The sequence below is a fragment of the Trichosurus vulpecula genome, chromosome 8, assembly GCF_011100635.1.
Source record: "Trichosurus vulpecula isolate mTriVul1 chromosome 8, mTriVul1.pri, whole genome shotgun sequence".
NCBI lineage: Eukaryota > Metazoa > Chordata > Mammalia > Diprotodontia > Phalangeridae > Trichosurus > Trichosurus vulpecula.
In genome coordinates, this window is record NC_050580.1 from 82,010,044 (window position 1) to 82,034,722 (window position 24,679).

At 39.8% G+C, this 24,679-nt stretch overlaps 1 protein-coding gene across 1 annotated transcript; it reads right to left on the reverse strand.

Annotated features, from left to right (window-relative positions):
* Positions 1–6,617: 6,617 nt before the first annotated feature.
* SLC35G1 (solute carrier family 35 member G1) lies at positions 6,618–16,952 on the reverse strand. The gene is made up of 3 exons (XM_036737206.1): positions 16,653–16,952; positions 11,786–11,966; positions 6,618–9,357 (listed from the first exon to the last, which is right to left on the reverse strand). Exons 1-3 carry the CDS (start codon positions 16,849–16,851, stop codon positions 8,604–8,606), a joined length of 1,134 nt encoding a protein of 377 aa, XP_036593101.1. The 5' UTR covers positions 16,852–16,952; the 3' UTR covers positions 6,618–8,603.
* Positions 16,953–24,679: the final 7,727 nt, after the last annotated feature.

A 24,679-nucleotide genomic window follows, 5' to 3' on the forward strand; every position in this document is an offset into this window, starting at 1 on the left:
TTAACTCTGTTTAGAACTCAGAACTTTTATATTTGATTCTGGAGGTAACAGTCACTGGAATTTATTGAGTAGGGGTTGACATGGTCAGATATACACTTGGCAGTTCTGTGGATTATGGATTGGAGTGAGGGGAGACTAGAGGCTAATTCAATAGTCCAGCTTAAATGTAGTGAGGGTCCAATCAAGGGTGGAGACCATGTAAGTGGAGACGAAGGGACTTACATAAGAGCTGTGAAAACTGAAAGGAAAAGATGTGGCAACTGATTAGATATGTAGGGTGAGTAAGAGTAAGAAGTGAAGGAGAAGGTCAAGGTTGTGAACCTGGGTGACTGAGAGATTGGTACTGCCCTCAACAGTAATAGGAAAGTTCAGAAGGGGGAGGGTTTCGAGGGAAAGGTGATGCATTGTTTTGGACATGTTGAGTTGGAGATGATGAAGGGACATCCAGTTCAAGATGTCTGGTAGGCACTCAGTGATGTGCTACTGGAGTTCAGAAGAGGAATGAGGGCTGGATTTCTAGATCTGGGAATCATCTGTGTAGAGATCATAATTGAACCCATGACAGCTGATGAGACAACCAAATAAGATAGTGATTCTAAAGAAAAAAGGGAAGAGTGTCCAGAATAGAGCCTTGGGGGATATCCACAGTGGTAAGTATGACAACGATTAAGATCCAGGGAAGGGGATCATAAGGAAGTCATTAGAAAACAGGTAGGAGAACTATGAGAGAGAAACATCACCAAAATGCAGAGGAGAGCAGTTTCAGTTGAACGATGTGTTTAGAAACCTGACTGCAGACAGTGAAGAAGTGAGAGGAAAGAAAGTGAAAGCACCAAGTAAAGATGACTTTTTTTCAAGAAATTTAGCCACAAAGGGGAAGAGAGATTTAGGATGATAGTTAAAGGTGACAGAGGGATCAAGTGAGGGTGTTTTTTAATTGGGGAAAGGTGTTACATTTGTAGGCAACAGGGAAAGAACCCATAGAGAGAGAAATTGAAGATTAGAGAAAGAGTGGGGATGAAGGTGGGGATAATTTCCAGGAAAACAAAAGAGGAGATGAGATCAAGGGTGTATTTAGATGGGGTTGGTCTTGGCAAGGAGAAGAGCTACTTCTTTATTAGACTGGCATGAAGGAAGAGATAGTAGGGGATGATGTCAAGAGGATCTAAAAGGAGAAGAGGTAGCTCATGGAGAATGGCCTCAATTTTTTGGTGAAATATAAGGTGATATCCTCAGGTGAAGGGGTACCATGGGATACTTGAAGGAAGATAAAAAGGTGTGGAATATCAACTGTTGTGAGTTGGACAGAGAATCAATTAGAAAAGAATATAAGTATTGCCTTCTTGTTACAAGGGTTTAGCTGAGAGATGACATAAATTTGCATTGAACCCAATCAGCAATGTTTTTCCTACTTCCTCTAGCTCTGCTCAATAGCGTATGAGTAGGAGCAAAGAATTATGACATTATGGCTGTAATCTAGGGTTGGTGTTTGCTAAAGTGGGATTGGCAATAGGACAAAAGTAGATAAGGGACTGAACTTGGAGAATAGGGTAGAGGTGAACTAGTTCACCGAAGGGTTAGAGACTGGGAAGGGAGAAAAGTGTAAAAAGTTCATGGGAAAGTATTGAGGGACAGAGGGATTGGAAGTCCTAGTGAGGAGGAAGAACTGAGTTAAGAGTTATAAGGTATAGGGAAAGATGGAACAACAAAAGATAATCGGATAAAGACTTTTGGAGTTGATTAAAATGGAAGTGAAACATTTGTTGGGTGACAGCAAGATAAAGGGTATCTCCGTGTGTATTGGGGTGGATTAGGGGACTATATAATGGGAATTGAGTAGATTGAGGAACGGAAAAGTTAGAAAATTTGAAGGAATATAAATACATGTTTTCCAATTGCTTATGGGACTTCTCAAACTGAATGTCTTAGAGACATCAAAAGGTCAACATTTCTAAAACTGAATTCATTATAACTTCCTTGTTAGTGGAGGGTACCACCATCTTCCCAGTCATCTGGGCTTGAAAACTAGGTGTCATCCTCAACTCTTCACTTTCTCTCACCACTACCCTCATATCCAATCAATTGCCAAATCCTGTCTTTTCTACCTTTTTAACATCTTCCCTATGCACTCCTCTCCTCTGACACTGCCCCCATCTTGCTCTGGGCACTCATCACTTATTACCATATTACCTTATCACCTTATTACCTTCATTACCTGAACTGTAACAATAGCCTTCTAATTGGACTCTCTTCCTCAAGTCTCTCTCCAATTTAGTCCATCCTCCATTCAACTGTAAAATATATCACTTCCCTCTCCAGTAACCCCCTCATCCAATTTAATCAACTCCAGTGGCTGCCTGTTGCCTCCAGAAACAAATAGAAAATCTTCCATTTGACTTATAAAGCCCTTCATAACCTGACCTCCTCAAACCTTTCTAGGCCTCTTACACCTTACTCCCCTCCATGTGATCCAGTGACACTGGCCTCCTTACTATTCCTCATCTATGACACATTCCATGTCTCCCTCCCTCTTTCTCTCTCCCTCTCCATCTCCCTCTCCTTCTCTCCTCTTTTCATTTCTCTCCCTCACTTTCTTTTTCTCCCTCCCTCTCTTTCCCTTTCTTTTCTCTCTCTCCCTCTTTCTGTTCCTCTTTCTCTTTTTTCTCATCTCTGCCTCCTAGTTTTTCTGATTTCCTTCAAGTCTCAGCTAAAGTCCCACCTTCTGCAAGCAGCCTTTTTTGTGCCCCCTTAATGTGCTTTTCCTTTTTATTATCTCTGATTTATCCTGTCTCTATCTTATTTGTACACAGTAGTTTGCACGTTGTCCTCTTCATTAGACTGTGAGCTACTGGAGAATGGAGACACTTTCGCCTTTCTTTGTACCCTCAGTGCTTAGCACAGTGCCTGACACACCTTAATGAAGGTTTACTGACTGAATCTCAATTCAAAGTCCTATAAAGTGAGGGCACAAGTTCTGGTGGGGAGAAATACAGTGTGACAGATGCATTTCACTGCAATGTGACTTCTGCCAGATAGGAGCCAAAGAAAAGCCTGGAAGTCAAGGCTATCAGCTTTGCAGCAAACTGTGGTAGCAGGGGGCTTCCTAGCTATTCCAATAATGGAGTATGTTGGAAAATGATTTGTGTTCCTATTGCTCGCTGTGGCCTCGTACCTTTTACTCCCGTGGATTTCTTGGATACCAGCAACCTGTCCAGAGCTTCATCTTGTCTTTGTACCTTCTAATAGTGTATTCCAGGGTACCCAATACCTCCCTGCCTGCTTGTGTAAATCTTTGCTCACTCTTGCCTTGCTTTCACTGCTGCTATTTGTGCTTGTCTGCTGGCTTCTTGACCTTTTTATCACATAATCTGGCTAGTTCCTTTCCCAGAATCCACCACCTGATGCCATCTATTCTCTGCCACACTGGGGAACTGATGGAATCTAGGAACTGACATTTTAGAGCTCTTCCAATGACAGATGATACATTTGGAATACCAACAAGGAAGGTAAGAGAAGGTCCAGTTCAGGTTCAGAACGTAGAAGTCTGGGAGACTGGGCAGATGAGATGATATCTGGAGATGAGGAGTATATGAACCTACAGGGAAGTTAGGATAGTGAAGAAACCAATCATTTATAGATCTAGAATATGTATGTGTACATGTAAATATACTCATATATGAGGGCAGTTAGGTGGCACTGCAGTGGATAGAGTGCCAGGCCTGGATTCAGAAAGACTCATTTTCCTGAGTTCAAATCTGGCTTCGGACACTTAATAGTTGTGTGACCCTGGGCAAGTCACTTAACCCTATCTGCCTCAGTTTCCTTACCTGTAAAGTAAGTTGGAGAAGGAAATGGCAAACCACTGCAGTATCTTTGCCCAGAAAACCCCAAATGGGGTCACAAAGAGTCAGACACAATTGAAACAACAACAACCCATATCTGAAGGCATAATGATATGTATTAAATTCAACTAATGCTTATTAAGTACCTATCATGTACAAGACACTCTGCTAACTAATAGGGAAACAAAGACAGAGGAACTGTCCTTGCCCTTAGGGGGCATAGATTCTATCATAAACAGATTAGTCTTACTTAGGATAGGGAAGATAGTCTTATATAGGACAAAGAGGAAGAAAGAGAGAGAAAATACTTTCAGCCTGGGGTGGGGTCAAAGAAGGTAAACAGAAACTATAGCATCTGAGTTGAGCCTTCAAGGAAGGAGCAAGCAAGCATTTAGTAAGTGCCTAATATGTACCAAACCCTGTGCTGGGTGCTTTTTAGATACAAAGGCTAAAGCAAAAGAATATTGTCCTAGCTATTGTCGTGATGATGACAGTGATGATGATGGTAACAGGTGGAGCAATGAATAGAGCCCTGGACTTGGAATCAGCAAGATGTCAGTTCAAATATGGTCTCAGACACTAGCTGTATGATCCCGAGAAAGTCAGAGGATTTGGGTTATAATCCTGGCTCCATTACTTTCCATCCTTTATCAGCTCAGACAAATCACCCAGCTTTTCTGGGCTCAGTTAACTCCTTATCTGTGAAATGAAAGGGCAGGATGAGATAACCTCTGAGTTCCTTTCCAACTCTATGGATGAGACTATAGTTATGGAAGGTCATAGAGGGCAGACTAAGGGGATTTGGTTTTTATCCTTGTGGAAATGAAGAAAGTACTACTGAGGGTTTTTGAGCAGGAGAGTGAAATGGTCAGATTTGTGCCTTATTTGGCAGTTGTTTAAGGATGAATTAGAGAGGGGAGAGCCTAGAAGGAGTAAAATCAATTCTGAGGCTCTTCTCCAGACAAGGCATGGTATAGGCCCAAATGAGGGTGATGGCAGTGAGTAGAAAGATGGGATACCTGTAAGAGATATTGTAGAAATAGGAAAGCAACTGATTGGACTTATTGAGACCTGGCAAAACTCAAAGCAATTGGTAGATTGGGACAGAGAGGCTAATTTTGCCTTGGTAGCAGGAAAAACATAATTACAACTTTCTAAGATCTAAATAAACTATTTCATAATGGGTGGTGTTGGTGGCACAATGAATAGAGTGTTGGGCCTGAAATCAAGTAGACCTGAGTTCAAATCCAACCTCAGACATTTACCCAGGGCAAGTCATGTAACCTCTGTCTGCGTATTCCTTTCCCTAACACCTTCTACCCACTGGTCCCAGGGGGTTCCTCTCACAGGAACTTTTCAAGCAAAGACTGGATAACCACTTATTGATTCTGACATTGAGCATATTCCTTTTCAGGCAGGGTTGGACTAGATGACTGTTAAGGTCCCTTCCAACTCTGAAACTCTGGGTAAGTTTGGAGAATAACCTGGAGTTCAAGAGATGGGAGGGAGGCCTTGTGCTCCAATAGGCAATTGCTGTTCTGTCTGGCCAAGTACAACAAGGGAGCCACCTGGTACATTCCTCCTGTTGCTGCATTTCTGTCTAGGGAAACCAACACAAAAATGTACAATCTATGCTTTTTAAAGTTTCATTTCATCTATGCTCAGAAATCCTTGACCAATATTCTACTCAGATTCCCTGATGTGTTGTGGAGTAAAATCCTGGGTTCTTGGAAGTTAAGCCATTAGTCTACAAACTCCTACAGGTCTGAGCATTGGCTTAGTGCCAGAATATTGGCTGCTGTTGAGGTAATGAATCGTTCCAGCCACCGCAAATAGCCAAGATGATCATCCTCCAAGTAATTGATGGGTTACAATACTTACAACCTACACTGAAGAAAACATAGAAACATTGAAGTACGCTTGGGAGGAGAGAGAACAAGAAATGTAACCTAGGATGGATTAATCAACTATTTTCCATTTGGGGTTTATGTTAAAAAAGCAGGCATTTGTTATTTCATGAAAAAAAAAGCATGCTTATTCTTAATATTTATTTTTATTAGTGCTTATGAAATAAAAAACAACTTTTTAAAATATTTTATTTTTCAAGAAATAGTAACAATCTCTGCAAAATATATATGCCAAAAATAGCCTTACAACACATAGGCCTTTGCATATTTTAAACATTATAAGTCCTTCTTAAAAAAAAATCACAAGCTCTAAAGTTCTTCAGAATTCCAAGGATGGAGGACTGAAGCAAAAGTCTGGAGAGGCAGTAACCTTTCATCATGGTCTCCTAGTGATTAAATTACACTGATAAAATCAACTTTCCATGTGTGAGTTCAAAGTGACTTAGCTTTCAGGATCCCAGGAGACCCTGCATAGGATAAGATATTTATCAGTGCATTCCCTATGAGGTTTAATTCACCTTTGGGTAGAGTACAGAGGAGTTTACTTACCTTGCTTCATCATGGTATTAGGAGAGGTAAATATGATAGGTAAAAAGACCTGGGGGCAAGTCAAATCCTCTCTCTGGATATGTGAGGGGATGGGGAACAAGGGTTAGAGGTGGAACAATAGGTCAGTGGGTTCTCAAACTTTTGAGTCTCAGGACCCTTTTAGACTCTTAAAAATGTACTGAGGGGACAGCTAAGTGGCGCAGTGAGTAGAGCACCGGCCCTGGAGTCAGGAGGACCTGAGTTCAAATCTGGCCTCAGACACTTGACACATTTACTAGCTGTGTGACCTTGGGCAAGTCACTTAATTCCAATTGCCCTCCCAAAAAAAAATGTACTGAGGACCCCCAAAGAGCTTTTGTGAGGCTTCTATCTATTGACATTTATCATATCAGAAGTTAAAATATCTTAGTATTTTTATCAAATTAGTTTTGACCCACAGACCGCCTGAAAGGGTCTCAGGATGCCCAGGGGTTCCCCAATCATACTCTGAGAATCCATGGATTTGATAATTTCTGAAATCCCCATTCTAACATGATTTCAGAGACAATTAAGAACTGAGATTTCTACAAACATTTCAATTAACATACTATGGACCAGGTTAGTTATATAGGCAAAAATTAATTTTTGTTTAATCTTCATTTGCAATTCTTCAGTCAGAAAGGACTGAGAGGAAAAAAATATATTCTCAGGATTATTTCCAGAAAGGAAAATAAAATCTCATAAAGGCATCAGGACCTCAAATCCCTGCTCCTTCAGAATAAATGACCAGAAAATGGAAAAGAAGCTGCATTATTCCAACTCAGTGGTTCAAGGGTTATGCCAACAGGAAAGTCATCTTGGGGTAGTGAGGGAGTTGAATGTCATCATATTCTCATTAGAGAGGTGCTTAGGACCAACACACAGGTCATACTACTTTCATAAGATTTGGAGCTAGATGTTCTACAGGGGAAGAAATGGAAAGCTCTGAAGTGACCTGGCCAGGGCTCAAAAACTATGAGCAGCAAAAATCAGAATTGAAAACCAGGCCTTCCACCCCCAAATCCAACCATCTTACATTAAGTTACTTAGCAAGTAAGATACTAAAAGGATTTCTGGATATTACAGTTTCTTCCATTTGAAGGCATGGTAAATTCTGGCTTGACAGAATGCTACATATGAGATGTTTTATTTAAATCCCTGGTGCCATTTAACTTAAATGGACTTAATACATTTAACATACAATCAAATACCAGCAATTATTTATCGATCATTTTTATGTGCAGTGAAATATTTATTTTTTCCATTCAAGGTGTCATCAAGATAATGACAAAAGGTTCTGACATAAAAAAATAAGGTACCACATTTCAATTCCACTGGAAAAAAAAACTTTGCTTTTTCTCACAAATTAAGATGACTAATGTTGCTTAGAAAAGTTGGCTTTTAAAAGTACACCAAAGTTCTCTAAGCCATGTTTTTGGTTTAGAGGTTGTTATAAAAAGTAATTTTAAAAAGTTACCTAAAATCCTGAGAGATTTCCACTTGGTATTGCTTTAAATATCTAGAACAGATTTATAGAAAACTACCTTTTCTGGGGAAGAAATCGCTTTAGGCTGTAAATGTGGCTAAAATATTTTGCCCCTATGTCATTTGAAAAACTGAAATGAGAGACCATAAACATCAAAATTTGAATGCAGTTTTACATAATAACATAGGAAAATTAAAATTGTAGGCTGTAGCTCTAATTACTGTGGCTACTTAAACATTTGGCCAAATTTGACTCTAGGACTTCTCGCCTTTTAAAAAAATATGAAGCTTTTGCCTGTGTAAATTCTAGTATTAGCATGGAAAGGCACTTTATAGATCTAAACTTTGGTCTAAAAAAATAGATTTGCACTATAAAAAAATTCAAGACTTCTATTTTAAGTTTCTGCTTACTATGCTAAAAATTATAAATGTAAATATTTATTCACTTAATTAATATAATGCTAATTTGGCCCTCATGTTGCTCAAATTATCCTTAATTTCCTCTCCTACCCAGGTGCTCACAATAAAGACAATGTATTTCTTTTTTTAAAAAAAGCATTATACATGTACTTCTTTGTTCCAGTCATGAAAAAATCTGAATCAAATTTTTTTCTTCTGATAAAATTCATGATACCAGGGAGACCAAACTAGCCAAGTTATTTAAAATTATTAAAAACATATGCTGTTTTCAAAAATTATACTTCTATTTCTAAACTTATAAACTGTAGTATGACCAATTAATAAAAATACATCTTAAAATTTTCTGTGTTACTGGGATGAAGTTCTACCTGACAAGTCTATCTCAGTGCTGATGTCTCACTTGGGAATTCTCACACCAATTGCGAATGACAGCTCCAGAGCTGCTGGCTACCACGCAAAGGGCACCACTCACTGTCCACCACGTTGGTATTTTATTAAGAAAAATAATCTGAAGTAGGAAAGCAAAGACTATATCCATTGTTTTCATTATGGCCACAGGCCCTGCTTTTTCTACCTGAACTGCTTTAGTGATAAATATCTGCCCCCCCAACCCAAAAATTCCTATTAATACCAAAAACAGCCTATCTAAACCACAATGAGGTAGACGCCAGTCACCCACTATGATGAGCACAATGACAGATTCCAACAGTCCAATCACTACATAATACCAAATGTTCAGCAGATAGTGCGCAGATTTCCCCACCTTTCTTAGGACAACAAGAGTCAGAGCAGCACACATAGCACCACCTATAGCTGCTAATGCTCCTCTGAGATGGTTGGAATGGTTCTCTTCTATCCCTGCTGTGTTGTAGCCAAACAAAAATGGAGGTCTTGCAATAAGCACCACACCAGCAATTGCAAAGAGAGTGAAGAAAAGATCCCAAAGACTATATTTTTCCTTGAGATATATCCAAGCAAATAGCGAAGTGAAAACTGGGGTAGTAAATGTGATAACAGTGGCATCAGCGATGGGCATTAACTGGAAAGCGTAGTAGAGAAGGATCATCGCTGTGGAACCAAAGACTCCCCTGAGCAAAAGGAAAATTCGTTTGCCTTTTGGTCCCAAAAACCCCGTTCTGTAAATCAAAATAGAGAAAAGCACATTACATTAACTTAATAATGATTTGCAAATTTCAGTAACTCTGTAAAGGAAACTCACTTCATGAGTAATATGTATTGTTAGCTGGGTGTGTGTCTGGGGAGGATGTGCTCTACAAGACAGGCTAACACTACGGAAAATATGAGATATAAAGTGGAAAAGAATTGAAGAATTAAAATGTTTTGGCCAGAATCACCTGAGCAGCTGTTGCCTTTAAATCCAACTCCATAGTTTGGAAAACTTTCTGTAATATAAAGCACTTGAAGATTGACTACAATCATCACAATCAACAAAGATACTGATATCAAACAAGCAAGCATTTATTACATGCCTACTGTGTACCCTGGGGACCCAAATGTCAGCTCCAGGAGTTGACATTAGATTGTAAGATTCTCAAGGGCAGGGGTTGTCTTTTGCTTCTTTTCATATCCAAAGTACACTTAATAAATGTTTATTGACTGATCAACGCTGTTATTATTATTATTAACAAATTAAACAGATGAATATATTAATGGATAAGTAATCATGGGATAAAGTGTGGATGATAGGTGTCAGAGCTGGATACCCTTCTAAGAGACTAGATTTGGGAGTGCATTATCTGTGAATATCTGGCATTAGCATTGGGGGAAGTGCCCATCTTAAGAGGCATTCTTAGCAAAATCTCAGTGACACACATGACCAGTTAAGAGGATTAGACTGTGCCTTTAAAGAAACTGGAAAAAAAAAGTCTAAAATAAAATTGGCATAATAAATATCATTCCACAAACCATAACCCCACCTTCACAAACACCCAATACTTATCAGATTCTTAGTGGGCTATCATCTCTAAAATACAAAGTGTCCCAAAAGTCTTAGTGCAGTTTTAAGCTTTAGTAGCTTGGCTTAAAATTGCACAAAGACTTTTGGAAACCTATATTTTTTAGACTTTCACTCCTATTCACTAAAAAATTAAGACCCACAATTTTTATATGGCATTGAGTGACAAAGTTAATTAGAATCTAGATCTACATATTTCTTTTGTTAACTTCTTAATGAAAAACCATTTTAAGTGACTGTCCTAATCAATCTAAAAAATGGATTGTCTTGTGTAACAGTGAGGCTAGACAACCACTGCTCACACAATAAAGTATTATACAGAAAAATCACTTCATAGGGTAGGATGATGACTGAATTGATTTCTCAGGTTAGGTACATAATGCAGGATTCTCTGAATGTGTGTTTGTGAGAGGGAAAGTATTTTTAAGTAATTGAAGTATATAGTTCATATTTGGGATTTTCTTTTGAGTTTTCAGTTTAAGAGTTAAGCATCCTTGTTTCCAAAACAATCTAAGGAATTCTAGCTCATTGTCTGCCTCTCCTCCAATAGCATTCTGATGAGATTTAGAGGGTTACAATCTGATAGGGAAGGCAGAAGGAGAGAGTGGAGGACAAGTGTGAGAGCAGATTGGTAGGGATAGAGCAGTCAATACTGACTAGCTTCTCTCCTCCCCATGTAAGCATCAAATGTCCTGTTAATTTAGTACTTTTGTATGTCCTACATACAAAATATTGTTATTATATTATACAGAATAATATTATTCTATTACATAGAATAATATTCCATATTGTACTGTTACGATAATTCTACTAGTATTAAATTATTATATTATATAGCAATTAGAATAATAATAATAATAATAAAATAAAACATTGGTGCTTAGAATAGACTGCTGGTAATAACAATATACCATATCAAAAAAGAAAAATAATTGGTGGTAGTATAGATGGGTGTGAGAAGGAATGAAGCCATTACTCAGGAATATGCATCTTTTCAAAATGTGTGCAGGTGTGTTTCTTATGTGGCCATTAGGTGGTGCAGTGGACAGAGTGCTTAGACTGGGGTCCAGAAGACCTGAGTTCAAATCCAGCCTCAGACATTTACTAACTATGTGACCCTGGACAAATTATTTAATCTCTGTCTGCTTCAGTTTCCTCAACTGTAAAATGAAGATAAAAATTGCACCTATCTCACAGGGTTATTGTGAGAATCAAATGAGATAATATTCGTAAAGTTCTTAGCACAGTGCCTGGCACATGGTAGACTCTTAAAATATGTTTATTCCCTTTTCCCACCCCTTTGTTTGTAACCTCCACCTCCCCACTTAGTGGGAGTAAGAAAATAAAAAGTTTGCACTGTATTTCCTTTTGGTTTATATGGAAATCGGGGTGGGAAATCTCCTACAGGCAGATATATTCTATTGGTATAAGACACAGTGAAAATTGGTAATGGATAGGGACATTGACAAAAAGATTATTGATCAATGTTAATGGAGTGAATGAATACTCTATAGACAAAAAGACAAATTTTAGATTTGACAATTATGAAAAATTAAGTCCCTCATTTTACAGTTAAAAGTAATACTTACTTTTTGTATATTAACCAAGGAAGAACAAATAACATTTGGAATACACATCGAAATGCGCTAATTTCTGATGAATGGATATCTTGTATTTTTTTTACTAATAAAGAGGCCACTGAGAAAAAGAAGGCAGACAATAATGTATAAAACAAGCCAAGTCCAGGGCAGGCTGCTTTCTTCTTAGCTTCTGAAAAAAGATTAAATTCCAATTAGTTTTTGTTTTCATAAATACATCTATTAATCACAAATGGTTACTTCAGTTAGAAATTTGGGATATATTCGAAAGGTGAATGATTTCACAAACTTTACCTTTCAAGCCATCCACTCACTATCCCAAGCATCAACTTTTCCCATGTCTGATATTTGTACATAGCCATTTTTAAAAATTATAGAAATACCATTCACTCCTCACATTGTCTGTGTCATAAAACCAGGAAGCTCCTTACCAAGAAGACAGGAAAATCCCTGAAAAATGGTTAGGCAACAAGGCAGGGGAAAATTTCATTGGCCTTTCTGAAAACATGTATTTACAGCCTCTCAAATGCAAGAAGTATTCTCTAGCTATATGTTAAAACAAAAATGTATTTCGTAAAAGCACTGTAGGCATGGTAGGGAATCACTTTAGCAACACTAGGAGGCAGCATTAGCTAATAAACGGAGATCCTTTCTACGGTTATCTTGAAATGTTAAATTTAGCTTTTCATATGTCCAGGTCTCTTCTCCCCGATAGACAGTAGACGCCTTAAGAACAGAAAGATAATCCTATACTTCTTTGTAATTCTCACAGAGCCAATTATAATGCCTTTCACATAAGTACACAGCTATTTCATTTTTATTTAAATGAGATTTGACTTTTATTATCTGAAGTTTATATGAGATATACTGGATTTGAAGTCAGAAAACCTGGGTTCAAATCCTTTCTCTGCTACTTTCTGCCTGTGGGACCTGTCTTGGTTCCCTCATCTATAAAATGATGAGGTTGGAACAGACTCACATTCCTGCCTGCTCTGAATCTATAACTTTAGGATCCTTGGTTCCTTTGCTGATCACATGAGCTTTAAACTCAACCTTAAATGTCTATATCCCTTTATATTCCTATAAAAGGGGTGGGGGTGGGGTATAGTAGCAATAGCCAAGGGCCTTCTCCCCGGTGGTAGTATAATTTGTGGCACAAGTAAATTAGACCTGGGATAAGACAGAACATAAAAGTACCACAAACATTTAAAACTTTTTAAACTAATAACAATAAATCCATTTAGATTTTCAAGTGCAACTGCCTTGATGCACTTCACAGTTATGTAAGAAACAGCAAGTTATGCAAGAAACAACAATTTCATCTAACTCTCAGTTCTCCCAGTAAGGGGTGGAAAGTCAACCACATGGTAAACTTTCAAACTAGAATTATAATTTTCAAAACAGGAATGTACAGAGTAAGCCACTAAACACTACTGCTTAAGGATGTTGCTAGTACTCTGTTAAAAAAAAAAAACACAACAAACTGCCCTATTTCTATAAATTTGTAAGTCACTTTACAATTCTAAATACCAAAGAGCTTTCATGTATATTTTAACTTTTGAAGACCATTACTTTTTTTTTTATGAGAGAGGTAATTCATAGCCTGGACTGTAAGTACAATCATGGAAACAGTTACCAAGGATATTTCTAAAAATTTATCACTTGTATTTAAGAATGGGTTTTCTCACTATATAGACACTTGTGTGCATAAATTTGGCTGCAGACTAATTTGTAGATAGCTGTCATTAATGTATGTAGCCAAAACTCCCTAATTTATATTCTGTATGGAAACAGAAACTAGACAAAGTTCATCCCAGAAGAATGAAATTTAAAGACTTGGAAACTAGCTGGTGTGAAATACATACCTCAGTTGTGGTTGGGACTTAGAAATTACATTTCTGAAATTTCATACTTCAGGTTCAAAAAAAAATAGATTCTTTTTAAAAGAAAAACATTCATGGAGCCTGAACTCCTGGATTAGAATAGGAAAAGGAAAAAAAAAAACCAACCCTAGGATAAAAATACTTCCCTTTTTCTGTAATTCCATAGTTATAGCCATTAAAGGCTAATTTTATTACATTTTCTTCAAGAAATATTTTAACTTCATGAGAAATTCTTTTAACTTAAATTGTGTATTTTGGTTCTAATCACACACCACACAAGTATAATACAATTACATCCATAATTATGACAAGTGGAACAGGGCCAAGAAGTCAAGTGGGGAGTGCATGGCTGGGATTGGTTATACAGAGACAGTAGATGGGGATTAATCATATTCAAACTGACAAGACACTAATAAGCCCCTCACCAAATTATCACTGCCCTCTGAAACTGCTTCAGATCTGACTGGGAAGATAAGTTGTAGGCACATTAAACAACTAGAGAACATTTGGAGTCAAGTAACTTGGAAGGCAATACAAGAGATGTCACAAGGCATGTGACCACCAAACAAGTGATACGATGTTATAAGAGTTCAATGAGAAGAGACTCCTGGGAACTAGAATGATCAGAGAACACTTCATGGAGGTGGAAGCACTAGAATTGGGTCTTTTGAAGAGTGCTAGGTTTTGGAAAGGCTGGATAAGACAAAGAATGATGAGAGTGGCTCCTCTTCCTCCCTATTAGATTACAAACTCAAAGATTGGAGCCCCCAGTACTTCTGTATCTCCTTTAGCACTTAAAAGAGTATTTTCCATACGATAGGCATTTAATTATTATTTATATAATATAAAATTATTTAATCAATAATAATTAATAATAAACTGAATTTGGCAAAGTGTCTATAAAGGTGGTCTGAAAAAAGTTGTGGAAGGCCCTGAGTGCATCAAGTAGAAGGGGAATGAACACCCTGGACTGATTAGACCTTGCCAAACTACAGTCACATTTCAATTACTGGCAATAACGGAGTGAAGCAGTAGTGAAGATCACCTAAAGTAGCATTTGGCCTTGTAATGTGTTTCTGTGTTTTACTTGAATACAAGAGAACATTCTTCTAGAACAATGCTTGAAACCAAATAATGAAAGCCATGTAGTGAAGTTAAGCCAAAGCACCCTATTATAAATTTCAGCTATTATTATAATGCTCAAGTTTACAAAGAACTTAAAGAAATTAGATTATGTTTTTTGAGATAAAACTTTTTAAAAAGATTTGTGGAGATAGTTGGTCATATGTGGGAAGGAAAGGGAGAGAGAAAACAACCTGTAAGGGCATTTAATCTTACTTTTTAAGGTTTGTTCTCCAAAATGACTTTTTGTTTCAACCAAAGAGCCTCAACTGCTTCAACCTGAGTGGTTTCAATAAACCTACTAAACGTTGTTTACTAAAAATGGCTACTGAAACCCTAAAGAAAGGGTGTCCCAAAAGTCTTGGTGAGATTTTAAACTACTAATGCTTAAAACTGCACTAAGGCTTTTAAAACTTTTTAAAGTTTTCATCCTGTCTTCTGTTTTATTACATCATAGTTATCCCCAGTATCCCTTCCCTACCTCCCTCCAGAAAGTCATCCCATATCACAAACTGCATTATTATTAAGCACGGAAAAAAAAAACAAAAACATCAGCACATTTGATGGTTACATTGAAAAAGTCCACAAACATGTGCAATACTTTGTAATGCCTGTGAACCCGCAAGGGGAGGGGAAGAAAGCTGGAGGTACTCCATGTATTTTAACGTGATTATTTAGCTTCAATCATTTGGCAATATAGTAATCATTTCTGAAATGAAGAGTGATCATCATTATCTTCCAAAAAGATAATTAAATCTCACCACATTATTTCATAGAATAAGCAATTATGCAATTCCATGGTAGAGAAAACGACAGTTATTAAGCAATTGCCAGCAATAAATATCATAAATAATTTTATGGGTTTGGAAAATAACCCACTCAGCATTATACTAGAACAGTCAATTATTAGGTAGATAAGATGGCATAACTCATCAGTTGCAGAGTTGAAGAATGAGACACACCCTCAACCACACACCCCACCTTTGTCAAAGGAGAGACTGGATTATGGACCGTAACAAGACCTGGGAGGTACTTACTGTAGGGACCATATAACCAACCAACCAACAAGTATTTATTCTAACCTGCCTATTTTATAGATGAGAAAATCAATGCCTGAGCAGGGAAGTGAGTTGTCCAAGGTTACAAAGTGAGTTGGTAGGACAAAAACTCGGGTCTGCTCCCAGCACATCCGTCTTTCCACCGTGCATACTACATGCAAAGGGCCTTCCAATCTAATTCTATACATTCTATAAAGAATTTGTTAGTACTGTCTATACTTTTCCCACTGCCTTCCAGCCTAATTCCATACATTCTATAGACTTTTTTTTTCTACTTTCTCTACTTCTAGCCTAATCCGCTGTACGGTACCTAATTGGGTGCTCCATCCATGCTGTTACTGAAACTAATTTTGGAGATGGGAAAAGGGGGATAACTAACTTTTCTAAATAGGGGCAGGGGTCTGCGAAGCAAGCAGCATTTTGGCGTTCATCCCGAGCTAACAGAACTGCATGATTCCCCCCCCCCTTTTCTGCTCAGACCCCTCGCTCCCCGGGGCCGGGGGCTCCCCGGCGCCAGACACGCTGGAGGAGAGCGGACGCGCTGTCACGACCGCACTTGACCGCACTTGGTCAAGTTCAAGTTCAGGCGTGAGGCGCCCGCGCGCTCTCGCCAGGGGTAGGTGCTGGGGGCCCGCTGTCCGGACGAGCGCGGCTACGGGGGAGGTCCCCAGGTGGGCACAGCCCTGCCAGGCTCCGCACCCTTCCTGTGGGAGGTCGGGATGCTCGATCCGTGTCTCTCCGGCCTCCCCAGCCTCACCCCGGGCCGGGACCTCGGGGACAGCCCGCCGCACTCACCGGCGTTTTCGTTTCGGAGGGCGTAGGGGCAGCAACCGCCAGCAGCTGGCTGCGAAGGGGCCGGGTCCGCCACTGCCACCGCCGCCTCCTCCTCCGGGCAGACGCTCAGCTGCAGGGACTCCTCCTCCGGAGCCTGCAGCGCCGGCTCTAGGAGCTCGGGCTCCTGCGGCTCGGCAGTCACAGCGCCCCCGCCGCCCATCCCGTAGACCCGGCCAGCCGGCACTGGCGGCCGCCGGCCCGGTAGCCCCGGCTCTTCCGGCAGCCTCCGGAGTGGCGCATGCGCGCGGCCGCCCCTGAGCAGCCCCCCCCCCCCCCGCCCCTTCCCCAGAGGCTTCCCCCGGTCTCTGGGGGTGGGTGGCGGGTGTGTCCCCCTCATGCTCCTAGGCTGCCCTGTCCCGCCGCCCTCGCAGTCTCCTGGGGCCCTGGGAGCCGCCTGGCAGTCACAAGCTAAGCCTGTGAATTTATGCGACTCGTGTGTGTGGTGTGTTGAGCACCCCTCAACTAGCACAGGCTGATGGATGCCCCCTTCCCACTACCACAGATTGAAAGTACTCTGTGGGTCAACCTTCTTAAACCGCTGTAGCACAAGAGCCCCCACCTCTACGTTTACCTTTGGAGAGTCAGCCAAAGGACACTCCGAGCTGATGACAAAGATATTCACTGAAATGTCAAAGTAGCAAACTCCCCCACAAACACATGTCACACAACACTCCATCTCCAGACACAGGACATTTTTATTGGATGTTCTCCATGTTTCCAATTCTCTCTCTCTCTCTCTCTCTCTCTCTCTCTCTCTCTCTTCATTTCTCTCTCCTGGCTTCCTTCAAGTCCCAGCTAAAACCCTACCTTCAACAGGAAGCCTTTCCAGGTCCCCATTAGTGCTAGCATATTTCCTATGCTGATTATCTCCAATTTACCCAGTGCATATTTTGTTTCTATGTTACTATGTTGTCTTCCTCCCTCCTCCAGATTGTAAGCTCCTTGAGACAAACGTTTTTGCCTTTTTTTGTATCCCCCAGTAATTGGCCCAGGGCCTGAAACGTTGTTGTTTACTCATTTTCAGTCCTGTCTGACTCTTCAGGACCCTTTTTGGGCAGTTTTCTTGGCAAAGATACTGGAGTGGTTTGCCATTTCCTTTTCCAGATGAGGAAACTGAAGCAAACAAGTTTAAGTGACTTGCCCAGGGTCCCACAGCTAGTAAATGTCTGAGGCACTGAGTGCTCTATCCACTGTGCCACGTAGCTGTCCTCTCTATTGTGCCACCTAGCTATGCCTGAAACATAGTGGATGCTTGATAATTGCTTATTGACTGAAAATATAGGACACTCATAGGTTCACAAGTGAGATGGCATACACTTGGCCAACACTACTTATCCTTCCAATGCCCCTTGCCCTAATGTTTTCTCTTTCTCCAAATTTTGTTGGAGATTCTCCAAATCTTGTTGCTTTTCCTGAGATCCCTCTGGGTAAGTTCAGCTAGACCTCTGGGCTTGCTCCTGCACTAGGCTGTGGTTCTCCACTGTCTGAAACTTTCAGGCTTAGCTGAAATCCTGCCTTTAGAGTACTGTTACACACTTTTTGGAAAGAACCAGGGTTCTAGGACCAGGCCTGAGATTTATGATCTCCCAAGCATGATCCCCCAAGTGCCAGCCTCTCAACTCCTCTCATCAATTCCACTGGGCTCAACTATGCCAATGGTCTCTACTGTACTGAATGTGATCATGTGCTTCTCTGCTGCAAGATGCTACTACTACCTGTGGAAGATAGTGGTGAGAAGGGGAAAGAAATTCTTTTCCCCCAGGTGTTGTACTCTCCAAGAGGTTCAAGGAAAAAGAAAGGTAAATTTTTTCCTCAAAACTGTCCAAGGTAAGCTCCCCACCCTTACCTGGTAAAAATGACTCACAGTCTCTTCCATTCACCCAGATCACTGAGCAAAAGGAGAAGCACATGCCCGGGGGCAAATTCATTGTCTGGGTAAATCCACAGTCCCATTTCTTGAACCTGACTTATGCAAATGCCCATTCAAAAGTCTCAAACCCTTCCTTTCAACCAATGAATTTGGGAGACTCTACTTATCGAGGGTCCCTAGATTGACCTGCAACATGCTATTTATCTGTGTTTTCTTTGCATCTCCAACATTTAGCAGTGCCTTGTGTAAAACAGACACATAAATATTTGTTGAATTGGGTTGAATTAAGGCCAAACACTTTTATGTATATTCAGATCTATTTTCATTATATCTAAAAGAGAGGAAGAGTCCAAAAGAATGGAAAAGATCACAACTGACATCATTAAACAAAAAACAGAGAAATTAAAGACTAAAGATATACATATCTGCTTTCTCATATTTATAAAAAAACCTACAGGAAATATCATGACAATAGTAATAGCTAGCATTTAAATGCTTTAAGATTTGCAAAATGCTTAACAAATATCTCATTTGATCCTCACAACAACCCTGGGAGGTAAATGCTATTATTATTCCCCTTTTACAGATGGGAAAACTGAGGTATATGGTAGTTAAATGACTTGCCCAAAGTCACATAGCTAGTAAGTGTCTGAAGAGTGCTGAGACTGGAGTCAGGGAAACCTGAGTTCAAATGTGGCTTCAGACACTAGATGTGTGACCTGGGCATGTCACTTAACCCTGTTTCCTTATCTGTAAAGTAAGCTGTAGAAAGAAATGGAAAACCACTCCAGTATCTTTGCCAAGAAAATCTCAAAAGAGGTTATGAAGAGTTGGACACAAAATGACTAAACAAGACTTCCTGACTCCAGGTGATCAATCTGTCTGCCAGACCACCCAATGTCAAAAGAATCAAATTTGTAAGTAATCCAGAGGGAAAGGAAAAGGTGCATAATGGATATAAACTGGTTGGAGAATATTACCAATAATGATCTATCTAGGAGGCATGGGGATACTGTGGAAAAAGTGCTAGGTCCAAAGTCCACAGATAGATTGAAATCCCAGCTCTGGTACTAATCTTGTGTGACCTTTGGCAGGTCACATTTCCTCCATGTTTCTATCTCCTCATCTGGAAAATGAAGGGGTTGAAATTAAGATCATCCAGTTCTAAATCATTTACCTTACCTGCCTTACCTTGGTGACTTAAAGGACAACATCAAAGACACGTAGGATAAGAACAGAAGGTGACCCTTTCATGTAGGTGGAGTGAGAGATACAGATTCAGTGGTGTGACTGCAATGGTATCTGAGAAATACTAAAAAAACCAGAGAAAAGCCTCCAGCACATTAGCTATCTCCTTGATGGAAAGCTATGAACAAGAACACACAGTTTGAGAAGGTGTCACTATAATCTGAACCTGAAGAAGCATTGTGGTTGTTCAGTCGTTTCAGTCATGTCCAACTCTTTGTGACCTCATTTCTTGGCAGAGATACTGGAGTGGTTGGCTATTTCCTTCTCCAACTTGTTTTACAGCTGAAGAAACTGAGGCAAACAGGTTTAAGTGACTTGCCCAGGGTCACACAGCTAATAAGTGTTTAAAGCCAGGAAGTTGAGTGTTGCTGACTCCAAGCTTGGAGCTCTATCTACTGTGCCACCTAGCTGCCCTGAAGAAGTAACCACATCAATGAGATGACAGATACAGCAAACTTTGGAGGTTGTAAAATTTATTTGTTACATGAGTTTCACCCAACCCTGAACCCCGTGGATATTCCAACTTCAGTATAAGATTATTTTAGTAGTCAATTGTGCTACTTATAACAGGAGCCCCCATCCAGTGTATTCTCTACTGCCAGACCATACACATGACATATAAATTAAACAGCAAAATAATTAATATGTAAAATAAATGTTAATAACAAGAAAGGAATTAAATAGCAGAGTCAGTCTGTGCCCCATACACAAATACATATATAATCTCCTACACTTCCTCAGAGGGGGTTAGATTTAGATACCAGATAGAAACTTGTTGGAGAAGGCTAATGAGGCGATGGGGAAACTGTCCCTCTACATGAGGACAAACGTGATAAGAGAACTGCGAATCAATCCGCAGTCTTCTCTCAGTATGCTGGCAATGTCAGTCACTGAGATCTCCTAACCTGGGGGAGGAGAAGGTGAGGGATGAAGAAATCTTTTGCTCAGGAGTCTTAAGGTTTCTGCCTGACCTCCTCTGTCCCTGCTTGCTCCCACTGTTTTGTAAGCCTTGTTTTTCTTAATTCATTCTGTAGGTCCAGCCCCATGCTCACAGCTGGTCAGTCCAGTCAACTCTCTTCTCCCCTCTCCATGTGTCTCTGCTTCTTTTCCTTTTCCAATTTTTCCTGCCTGATGCAATCCTCATATTCAAGTAAAATATTCCTGGGAGTCTCATGTCCTACAGGTCATTTCTCCAGTGAAGAGCAGCTCCCCTATATCATAACTATGGGCAACTGAAGCTTTCCTGGAGAGCTTCCATTCAGGATAGCCTCGATGAACTGATTTATTCTTTTCTAGCCACATTCACTGTATACATAAATGACTCCCTGCCTGACAATCCAGCACTTGTGGAACAACTTCAATAGTACCATTTTGTAATCAACTGTCCTAGCAGAAAGTCTAGACATTGCTATGCCTACCATATACTTTTCTTTTAGTAATAAAATGTTTCATCTGTTTTGCCTGAAGTAGTTTTGCATATTGGCACTTGCCTAGGAAAAGAACAGACTTTTTATTGTTTCAGATAGGAAAAAAAATAGGATTATAAAAGCATTCAGGGACCTTAGCATTCATCTAGACCCGCCCCCTCTGTTGTGGTCTGAGAAAACCTCTAGTTCTTCTTGCCCAGATTTTTCTGTTCAATAGGCTGTGTATTCCTCAGACATGGCTCTTTCTCTTTACCGATACCTCCTTCCCTTCTGCCCATTCCACTTCATCCCAATATCTAGAAATCTTCCATACTTGCAACATTTTAGACTAGAAATGATCAGTTTCCTAATCGATTGTCAATCTCTCTGCCTACGACCTCAAGGTAAAAAAAACAAAACAAAACAATTAAACTTCCCTGAGTGGTACTTCCCCTCCCTAGAAAAATGCCTGGAATCAGTCAGAATATCTTAGCCAATCTAGGAGATGCTCTATCCCTAGAAATGTTTGAGTTACTCTAAAGCATAGACCCAGGAAATCTAGATCTTTATGAACTTTTTCTTGCTATGGCCTAAAATCCATGATTCTCAGGGCTTCCTGGTGGCAGCCTCTTATGGGATTAATATTCTAACCTTCTCTTTGTCATGCAAATTAAGCTAGTTTTTCCTTGGAAGTTATTGAAACCATCCTCAATACTTGATTGGCTCAGGGAACTAAACCTTCAGACCATTGCCTGGTCCTAACCCTAACCTTCCTGGTCCTCTGAGTCCAAGAGTCATGCTCTCCAGAGGTACTCTGATGCTTGGATGCTGGACCATTATGGACAAGGTAGGCAGGGGAAATTTGCTCAGCTGAATCAATTTGGAGCATCCTCCATGTATATTGTTGTTGAATATCCTTCTCCTGCTATGATTAAGTACATCTCCTTTTGTTAACTATGAGTATTTTGGTTCATTCCAAAATCAAACATAAACAACCAGGGAACTGACCCAAGTCGGGACCAGCCCAAGTCAGGACCAGCCCAGGACACACCCCTAAATATAGTCTTTCCTGGTCATTCCCAATCCCGCTTTGGCCGTGTTGGGTCTAGCATCCAGGTGTGTACATGTATGTGTGGGAAGGGGTTGTTGGGGGAGGAGGAATGAGGTTAGTGGGAGGTAGAATCAGTGAACTACACTAGTTTTGAGGTACCAGTCCTCAGGCCATTGTTAAATGTTTCATGAGCTGCTTCAGTTTGAAGGTGTTGGTCCTGACCACTGTTAGAAGAAGAGGGATCAGTGTGTTGTCCTAGTATCTCTCTCTTGTCCCAGCTTCCCACTTCCTTAGTTATCTCCAATTAAATCCTCTGACATTCCCTTTTGAGACTTCCTTTAAACATGAATGTCTACCAGAAGTCTATAAGCTAGAGTCCATGCTAGAATTTGTTGAAAGTCAAAGAGCAAAGTTGACCAAATATTCAGACTCAGTTTGACAGTGGCAGAGATTCAGGCTCGTCCATCTTATTCCAGCTATACTGCATTTCAAAGTGAACTTGGTGGGACTAATGCTATGTGGAAACTACTTTAGTTTTAAGCCCACCCTCCCTACAGAGCAAAGTGGTGTAACCCCAAGTATTGGAGGGAAAATTTTTATTTCTATTCTTACTAGACTTCAGTAAATATCTCTTAGCAAAAACTTGAAACACTATGCCTATAAGGTACTATCTCTTTCTTCTACAGGCATTTTATTTATTAAAAGCTAAGGAAAAGGACATTTTGTGTGGAAACACAGGGGGGAAAAGCAGCTTGAAAAGAACCCCTCAAGTAAATGTGCTCGTGGAGAGACACAAAGTTCTAAGTACACTAGAATGAAAGTATGCCTCTCAAGAGGCAAAAGGACTGACTGCTTATAAAGCTAGATGCAGTATATTGTTTTCCAGCATTTAATTTGCATATGACTTTTTTTTTTTGAAATCCTAAAACTTGGAAACTGAATTAAAAACTTTTTTGGGACTATGGAACTACTATATAATAACCATTTGGGTAATATTAGACAGAAATGTGGATTTGGGGTTATTACCTCTTTCAATATCTCTTAGACCCTGCTCTTCCTCTCTATACCCACTATATCCCCCTTGTTTACTTTCATCTCTTTTTATCTAAGCTATTGTAATATCATACTAATTGGTCTTCTTGTATCTAGTCAATCACTTCTTTAATCCATATCCCACACTGTCTCCTGATTAATCTTTCTAATGGAAGGCTATGATGATGTCATTTTTCTACAGGAAAGCCTTTAGTGGCTCCCTGTAGCCTCTTTATTAATGTATAAACTCTTGACCCTGACATTCAGTCACTACAATCTGGTTCCAGTCCACCTGTCCTACCTTGTCATAGAGTCTTTTCTTTCACATATTCTCTGTTCTAGCTAAATGAGGCTACTTCCTGTCATTTGTTCTTATTCACATTATCACCCATACCTGGAATGGAGTCTCTTCCCCAACCCCAACTTTTTGTCAAATTTCCATTTGTCCATTATTTTGTTCAAGACCCAGCAAAGATGTCATCTTATCCATGAAGCATTTGCTTCCCTCAGGTGAAAGCAATTTCTTCTGCCTTCCAGTTTTTTTACTTTACTTTGCCTTTCCATTTACTTAATGCCTCCTAGCAGTTATTTGTTTTTGTACTTGTCTTCCTCTATTAGATTGTAAGCTTCTAGAGAGCCAGACGTATTTTATCTTTGAATCTGTGTTTGAATCCACGATGCCTAACACTAGGCCTTAAACAGTGGATCCTTAATTAATGTTTGTTGAATGAAAGGGGAAGCTACAGATAAAATGCTACATTTTAATGTGTCAAAATGAAAAGGAATAGAATTTAGAGTAGAAAGGTTTCTTAAGAATTCGTATAGTCAAGCCTCTTCATTTTGCAGTGGAAGAAGTGAATAGATGTGCTGAAGCTCACATAGCATCAGGAGTCAAACCAAGGCCTTCTGATGCCAAATTCAATGCTGTTTTCTAACACTAATTACACTGCCTATGAGTCAATCAATAGTCAATAAATAAATATTTATTATTAATATTTATAAGCCAGGCATTGTACTGAGTGCTATCACCATTTGATCTTCCATTGGGCTATTCAAGACTAAAGATAGTGGTCATAACCCACTGCCACCTCTCAGCTTATCCAGCCTGGTTGCAACTATTAGCAATTAGACAAGTGAGGGCAAGTCTATTAACTGGAATGAAAATTGATGTGTGTGAGCACCTACATGTACTTTGCATAATGTACATAGTTCTGAACATATTTGTTTTGTGACAGTATTCTGGAATAAAGGAGTCCCTCCTAGGAGGACATAGAGGTCTCCTATTAGCACTTGTTTTCTACAACTGGGCTCAGTGCCATACTCCCCCAGCATAGGTGCAGCTGTCAGTAGGTTAAGTAATTGTCTGAGTACCAAGTTTATA

Bases quoted from the DNA above. Each gene is read 5' to 3' on its own strand.
- SLC35G1 (XM_036737206.1), bottom strand. From the start codon at position 16,851: ATGGGCGGCGGGGGCGCTGTGACTGCCGAGCCGCAGGAGCCCGAGCTC. The intron at 11,967-16,652 runs GTGAGTGCGGCG...ATCTTTTTTCAG, and splicing joins CCTCCGAAACGAAAACGCCG to AAGCTAAGAAGAAAGCAGCC. The intron at 9,358-11,785 runs GTAAGTATTACT...TTTGATTTACAG, and splicing joins CCTTGGTTAATATACAAAAA to AACGGGGTTTTTGGGACCAA.